This window comes from Cheilinus undulatus, linkage group 11, assembly GCF_018320785.1.
Source record: "Cheilinus undulatus linkage group 11, ASM1832078v1, whole genome shotgun sequence".
In the NCBI taxonomy this organism is placed as follows: Eukaryota; Metazoa; Chordata; class Actinopteri; order Labriformes; family Labridae; genus Cheilinus; species Cheilinus undulatus.
In genome coordinates, this window is record NC_054875.1 from 13424971 (window position 1) to 13433466 (window position 8496).

At 38.7% G+C, this 8496-nt stretch overlaps 1 protein-coding gene across 2 annotated transcripts in view; it reads left to right on the plus strand.

Annotated features, from left to right (window-relative positions):
• sema3bl (sema domain, immunoglobulin domain (Ig), short basic domain, secreted, (semaphorin) 3bl) overlaps positions 1 to 5953 on the plus strand; it is a 119626-nt gene extending 113673 nt beyond the window's left edge. For both annotated transcript variants that reach the window (XM_041798847.1, XM_041798848.1), the window contains exon 16: positions 190 to 5953. In XM_041798847.1, the coding sequence (XP_041654781.1) occupies positions 190 to 702 (513 nt within the window). In that variant the 3' untranslated portion in view covers positions 703 to 5953. The remainder of the gene's footprint in view (positions 1 to 189) is intronic.
• Positions 5954 to 8496: the final 2543 nt, after the last annotated feature.

Below are 8496 nucleotides of genomic sequence, written 5' to 3' on the forward strand. Positions count from 1 at the left end.
GGATCAGCCAGATGAATTGGTCAGCTCTTTGCTACTTGACTTACAAGCCATAAACACCCAAAATTTTTGTGGACGTTGCAAGCACAGATTATCAGTCCAACTTGAGATAAAACAGCATGTTTTGCACCATTGAATTCAAGTGCATTTCTCTTTCTATGCATTATTTCACATAAATTATTTCTCATTTAGGTGAAGCTGGATGATCGTGTGATGTCTACTGAGCAGGGCCTCCTCTTTCGTCGTCTCTTCCGCCAAGACGAAGGTGTGTACATCTGTCGCTCTAGGGAGCATGGTTTCACCCAGACTCTGGCCCGCCTCTCCCTGGAAGTCCTCCATGGGGAGACCGTGGACGAGCTCATGGCACGTGACAACTTAGCTGGCCTGTCTGACTCATTCAAAGACCGTTCTGCAGGGACCTACAGGGCCTGGATACCATGCGCTACATACACCAGAGGCTCATCGAACCAAATGGGCCAGTCACGTACGTGGTTCAAGGATATCATGCAGCTGATTGGGCCGTCTAACCTGCCACATGTTGAAGAATACTGCGAGAGGATGTGGTGCAACGACAAGCTGAGGAGGAAGCACAAGAGCATGCTGGAGAAGTACCGCCAAGCACAGGAGAGCGCTAGGAAGGCTCGTAGTAAGAGCTCCGGGGAACGGAACAGGACGCCGAGGGATCTCAGCGCATGGGAGGAGTAATGGAGGGAATGAAAGGAAAAATTAAGACAAATAGAAAGGGAAAAAGTTGACATTACAGGATGAGATGATTTGGGCAGTAGAAAGGGTCAAGACCAGCAACAAATCCCAGTGGTCAGAACTTTCTGATCTACAATCGAGAGCATGAGGTCAGATTGTTGTGTCTACTCCTGCCCTAACAGAAAGGATTTTACAAAATTCATGTGTACATAGGTGAGACCCTAAGGGTTGGCTCTGGACTTATGGCCCTAAAAGACAGAAGAGTTCAGTCGTCTATTACGCTCCACGAACATAGAAGGACACTGCTTGGTCTTTGCTGACATTATCATGCAGGTAGAAAGGAGGCAAGAGACAATCTTACAAATCCACCCTGAGGATGCTTGTTTGATAACCTCAGACACCAAGGACTCCTCACTTCTCATACCTACATTCTTGCAAACATAGAAAAAGCTATCAGAAAGACAGATGCTGTTTTTGTTTCAACACGTCATGTAAAACATTTAAAACATTCCAAACCTTGATTTATATATATATATATATATATATATATATATATATATATATATAGGCATGCTTGTGGGCTGGTTTAACCAACAGCCTCATAAGGTGTTTTTGGACCATATAATTAACTAGTCATGCACATCCCTATTTTGATACTTCACTATTTTGGATACTGCCCTTTGAGATAAATAAAGTTGTGTAAACCTAAACCTAAACCCTATACTATTAGACTAGGTACACTCCCAGCACAAGAGTAAGTAGCTTAAAGTTTTGGTGACAGGTTAAAAAAGAAGTCTAAATTTGCATGTTCAACTCCATTAAGATCATTAAACACGTCTTGAAACCCGAATATCGATATATCAGCTTTTACTAGCTTCATTTAACCTTCTAACTGGAACAGCAGTGCAACTGAATAAAAAACTGAAAGTATGACTTTCTTTGGGTGGATGCCTCCCACTGGGCACTTCCTGTTAATACATTCCCAGATGTGTTTGGTCCAAAAACACCTACTGAGTCTTTGGTAAACAGTTCCAGTCAGCTCTTTGGGCTTCAAAAAAAGAAGAATGACATAGATTACACATTCTCTGCATTTGTGAAGTTTGCATATTACAAAATGTTGATCACACATGGACATTTATTCTGCTGTTGTTGATTCTGTTTAACTGTACGTTGGCCAAAATTTACAAATGCAGTCACTGGATTCCTTCCACATCATGTGTAATGCTTCACATGTCTCACATTTCACTTCATCCACTTTTCTTGGCTTTTTTATTTTGTAACGTCCATATTTAAGCTCAACTCAAGACATAACTGACTTTACAGTAAACAGAATATTGTATTTAAGAGGCACATGAAGCTTACCGACACTTGCCGTATCAGATCTTGGCAATGCACATGGAAAGTGGGATTTAAGTGCACACTTTTGCATTTACCTTAATCTTTCTCTCCCATTATACTGAACATATAAGCTCAACTAGCTCTGACTGTAAGCTACCATTAGACGACTGTTGATGGGTCAACAGATTAAAGGCACATTGCTTTAACTTATATGAGTTGAACTTTCCATTTGATACCAGCTAAAGATCAAACTTCTCCCTTCACCGACCCTTAAAGGGAGATTTCTGAGAGGCTTATTGTCAAGCTTTTGGGTACATTCTGTTACACCTCATGGAATGTACCTAATGGCCTCAGACAAGCTCTGATTTACTGCACTGTTGATCTTGAGGTGCCTAAACTACATAAATTAAAAACTAAACATGTGAGCTTCAATTTACAGAAATATTATTTTCATTTTTTGCACTTGAGTTTTTTTTTTCTTTTATACATTCAAATGTCCTTTGCATTTATCATGGCCTGGTCACTTTTAACAGATTTCAGGTAACATTGTAGAGCCTGCACAAAGGGTCTAGATTGTCAGATTTGATTTCCATTTCTAATTTTGTGGGATAGTTAATACCTTGCATTAACATCTGTTTTGGGCATTAGGATACCAAGCAGACAGCACTTTAGTACACGTCTACTATAAATTAACAAGATGTCTCCAGTAATGAACTGTAATTAGATCTCAAATACCTACCTGTTATGCAAAGAACAGCCAATACAATATTTCTATTGTTGTTAGGTTTACCATGGTTAGGTATTCTCACATGCTTTGTGCAGTAAAGTTACTGGTAAATCAAATGAATGGGGGTTGATTAGCCACAAGCTAAGATGCTGGTAGTACTTAATGTACTTCCTATGACAGAAAGATGGTTTTAAAGGATTCTGTGACAAATAATAAGTAAATAAACTTAGTGTGGTTCTGGTTGATTGAAAGGACTCCTCAATTCAGGGCAAGTGTCATCCAAGTAGTGATGAGTTGTTTGTGAACTAATCAGTTCTGAGAGCCGGCACATTAAAGTGAACAATGGGAGTCAGCTCCCATTTGGGAGACGGTTTTATCTTTTCCTTTTTGTTGTTGTTTGGCTGTTTTGTAAACACAAAAAGTTAAAATTGTACCAAATGAAGAGATGTTCAGGAACTGCAAGACTAGCGTCTATTACTGAGCTGAGCTAAATGGCTAAAGGGTCCAGATCTCTAAAAAGTGCTGTAATTCCCCTCAATAAAGCTGCACTTACACTGTGTGAATCTCATCCTATTCAGCCACGATTTTGAGTCATATGACTCATTCGGAAACCTCGCCGACTTTCAGTAGTATCATGCAGCCCGACCAGCTGCTCCTGACCGGTCGGATCAATTTCTGACATGTTTGATATTTTGGTCCAGATGTTTATCACAGTTAGAGTCTACTTTATCAAGCCAGGTCCAAATACCATCTTAGCCATCAGATAAGATATCAATTTGTCTTTATATGCATGAAGGTGGTTCTTACCTGACAGTAAAGATTAGCACTTCAATGCCCCAAATGGTTGTTAATCCAAGTCAATGCACGATATAAATGTTTTCCAAGCTCTACTGACCAATTCAATGTCATCAGGCTTTGGTGTGAACTGTAGAAACCCTTCTGAGGACAGCAAAAAGCAGACAGAATGTTATTCACACTTTTGACACCAGCTCCCAGCAGTGGTAATTTAATGATGAGTTATTGGTATCTATGAACCGACTGAACTGCAGCTGATAATCCCTTAAAGATCAAACATTTTATCTTGAGCCACAAATGCGGATCAGATTTCCTGACTACCTGAAAGGCATCTGAAATTATCAATCTGACCTCCATACAACAAGGAAGTATTTCATTTTTTCATCTCTTATCAAGGAGAGGCCTATCATAGCTTGCTTGCATGTTGCATCAAAGGTTGTTATTTTGGAAAACTTGATCTCTATCAATTGCAAGTAACTGATAGAAAGAAAACTGGTAGAAAACTGATTTCGTTTTCAAGGTTTGGTAAAGAAATGAGATTGAAGCTGCTGAATAGCTTAGTATACTGCAGTAGTAATGAGTGGATACATAGAAGTATACTGTTGAAGTGAACTGGGACTCCACAGAATAGGTGCTACTTCAGGATACCAAGGACCAAGAAATTAGTGTTTACGCTGCACATGTGACTGCCATACAGAAAAGGAAGTCTTGTCTGAAAGTCATTTATAACTAACCTCTGGCTCCACCAGAATTGTGAGCAGAAGTTGGCATCATACCCAGAAAATTTTATCATATTGTTGGCTTTAGGCCAAAACCTTGTACCTACATTTTTCATGATTTAATTGTTTTTTCATAAATCAGTGCTATTGGTCACCCTTTATATTTGTCAGTGGGGTTTAACCAATTTAAGCGATAAATTAATTGAAAAATACAGCACTTTTTTTCATTCCCTTTAAAGTGGTGATTTTGGAGATATGAGGTTTTGGACCAACACCAGTGATATATCAGACAATGGCTGCAGAAGGATTCTAAAACTAACCACAGCTAATTTAATATCTTCATGGTTTGGTTTAGTTTTTAACCAACAGGAGAAAAAAATCCATTGAAGGAAAAACGACAACCTCAGCTGTAAGCTCACCTCACATTTTAAACATTCACTGAACTCATTTGTGCTTAAAGAATTGCCCCTATAGGGAATTGTAACAGCAGAGGGAACATGGAAAGGGGTCAGCTGTACTTTCTCCTCTTGTGCTTTCTGCTTTGTAAACACTGGTTTTAGGACGGTTCATGGTTTTAACACATGATAATCCACAATGTTATTGTCTTCTGTTTTGTTGTTAAAATAGAACTTTTGGGGGTAAAAAGTCAAAAAAGAAAAGGTATTCCCTCCAAGTGAAGCAGGTGTAGAGGAGAACGAAGGGTTAAAATATTTCAGGAATGGAGCAGAGAAAGATTTCCTTGGATAGAGAGGGGAAAAGTGGAGGTCAGAAGAGGGCAATGGCAGGAGAGGAGAATAGATGGTGCATTTGGGAGGAGTTGCTCTCAGCTGTATCACTGAACCCTCTATAGAGACAGTATGAAGGACCAGTGAATGGTTTCATGGTGTTTTAAGATCAGAGTCACCTGATTTAAATGCAGTAAGTCCTGTGTCCTTGTAAAAGTCTGATTCTGTTCTTAAAGCTCATGTCAGTGTAGTGAGATCATCAGCTTCAATTCACAAAAGTCAACTGACAGACGTGAACTGAAGACCTCCACTTCAGCAGCCATGTGAAAACCAATAATCTGAATTATAATTATCCTCCTATATTTAAAAGTGGTGTATTTATTTTTAGGAGCTCTCAGTGTTTAAAAATAACCAGGAAGTAATTCAGACACCAGTGAACTTGGTGGCCTTTCTGTAACCTTGGTGGCGTGTGAACGACTTCTCAGAGGATGAATGAAAGGGAGGATCCGGACTGTACAGTTTCTCTAAAGGTACTTAAAGCATCTTGTGAAGTCTGTATGTGGAATTCATGTCATTTTAACCCAGTTTTCAGCCAACTCAAACATGTCAAATGATGTCATATTTATTCCCAGTTTGTACAGCACACACTTTTACTCCAGTGTACTTTATTTTCTTAGTTTGAGGATTTTGAGACTAGCTGTTAGATTCCTCGTGTTTTTTAAATGTTGATGTACAACTTAACTAAAAGAACATTACAGAAGAAAGCGGGTTGTTTTGCATGTGTTAAAAGAGTGATATTATTCAGGGTGAAATAGTGTAGAAGTAACTAATCATGAAAACAAACTCAAAGTCAGTTGTCTAGTTTATCTGCAGCAGTTTTACTCTTGTTCTTGGTCTGGTCTGATTTGATATGTTTTTTTAAGTTGATGAAATAAACGTGATCTAATGTCTTCAACAAACTTCTTTGTATTTTTTTCCTTTGAGTTTTTACTAACTGTTTTTGTAATTTCAACTTTCTTGCAACTGCCATTGCAGAGATGACCACTTGATTGAACAAAAACACTTAACAGTATTTTAAACCCGTTCAGACCGAGGATTGAAACAAGTCTGCAGATTACAACTGCTTTCACCAGGCTGTTTTGCAGTGTTCAGATCACAGTGCTGCAACTTGATAAGACTTTAGTTTCCTTGGCAATGACTTTCACAGAAAATAACTATTTAGCTTGCCACTTATCAGTCTCTATAAGAAGGACCATGCTCATCCAGTGAAGTGTGCATGCCAATATGTTCACACAGATAAACATCAGCAGATCGGGGGTGGCCACTTATGAGACAAAAGGTACACTTTCTCTGCATAATTTAGGTAAAAATGTAAAGCCTAGCTTTCCTGCTGGATTCTTCTTAAAGGTGCCACCACTATTAACAACACCTTGTCCAACCCAACTAGTTACAAAAAAGAAATATCCCTTTAAAATCCTCTGAGCACACAGATGATTGGTCAGACTGTGAGATCACATACTTGGTGTTTGAAAAACAACCTCACAGTGAGGATTCCCCACTCATGAAGAAACTCGTGATCAGTCAGGACTTCAGAAGAAGAACAAACATGGAGGACAGGACAAAGGGGGCAGAGCACTCTCAAGGGGTCCTTATGATAAAGGCTTTTTATATTCCCAACATTACATTGGTTTATATACCCTGGGTTATGTTATTTATGTTATGCATTTCAACATATGTCACTTATGAGCTAAGGAAGCCTATTCAACTATTACACAGGATTAGTAATACCTGGACACCTCTGATGAAAAAAAAAAAAACCACAAATGCCCTCCTCAGTTCAGTGTTTGGTGTTGGTATTAGCGAGGGTAAGTCGTGGTATACTTGAACTTACTCAATAATCTGGTTGAAAACATGGAGGCACTGCATGAAATCTGCGATGAAAAATGTGCAGTATATTCTTGTTCTTATTTCCACACAGTGTACATGGTGTTTGCAGGTGGCATTTCCTTTGTGTATCCTTCACACTTCTATTTTATTATTTTTATTTCTATAACTTGTAGTAAGCTATCCATGATCAATAAATGATTGAAATTCCCCCAGTTCTCTTATCACCTACCAGCAGCTGATCAGTCAGAGACGAAGAGAAAGAAGCACTGTCCCTCCGTTCATGCATGAGAGTGTGAAGTCAAATATCCACCTTTTCAGTGATTGTTTGCTGTACACGTTATTCTGAACTCTAATTTTGGACGTATTAACATGAAGCTGCTCTTCCCAATCGTGGAACACTAACCAATAAAATATGTGCACATGCAGTGATCACCACAGCTACTCTGCTCCAGGCAGACTGGAGGTTCAGTCTGTGTGAGAGTCTGCATCAAAAATACATGATGTAACCACAGTAGAGGCATTCTACTGGAAAGTTCACAGTGCAATGAACACACTGGAGCTTTGCAGTTTCATAGCTTCTGAAAAGGAAAAAAAAAAAAAAAACACTGAAAAAAGACACAAAGACTCTTGTGATTTATTTAAGTGTCTTTGTACAATGTATGCCTTGTTTTTGTAAGACATTTAACAGCAATAAAGGTGGATTTTCTAACAGAAATTATGCTGACTAAGTGTTTAAGATTTTATTTTTATTTCATTTTGAGGGGAATTGAGGGGTTTCTGTTGATTTTATTTAGTGTTTGTTTGTTTTGTTTTTTTGTTTTTTGTTTTTTTTGCAGGGTAAAACTCATGGGGTCAGTAGCACCAACACTGAGTAACAAAAGTCACTGAAATGACCCACCTTTACGAGTCAAAGTTTCAGCTGACGGCTCCATGCTCTGGGAGAGATCTCGCCAAGCATTCACACGAGGTGGTTATCCGTTTGATAAGTTAACCCAGAGTTCACGTGAGTGTGATCCTATAAGGAGGGTAGTCTGAGCAAGTCACATAAGCAAGTCTGCCAAGTCTGGTTGTTACATATCAAAAACTAAAAGTAAATTACGTTGGTTAGAAATATCGAGTTAAACACACACTAAAGACTAAAATCACACTGCACTGATAAATAATGAAATCATCCAAAATGCACAGTAGATCATGATATAATGTTAGTTCTTGCCTTAATCTAGTCTTACTTCAGCTGCAGCCCAGCATATATGGATCATTATCTTGCTTATGAAAATAAACATGAATAAAAGCAGTGGGTAAGCTTGTTTTTGATATTCAGAAAGGCTGCAGTGCTTTTTTCAATCTGTTGTGGGATGCAGCTGCAAAGCACTTTCTACAAGGACATCACACTTCTAGAAAATACTATGGGAAACACAATGAGTTTGTCCATCCATGTCAGAGGCGTTAAAGTCTTTGCTTACGGAAACTGTTGTTTTGGATCTGTAAATCATTACAATAATGTCTTGCACATTGAGTTTGTTGTTCTTTTTTCTATTCATTGAAAAAATGTAAACTGAAGTTTCTGTGCATTCTGACCGTTTATTGAGACCTCACACACAAAGGC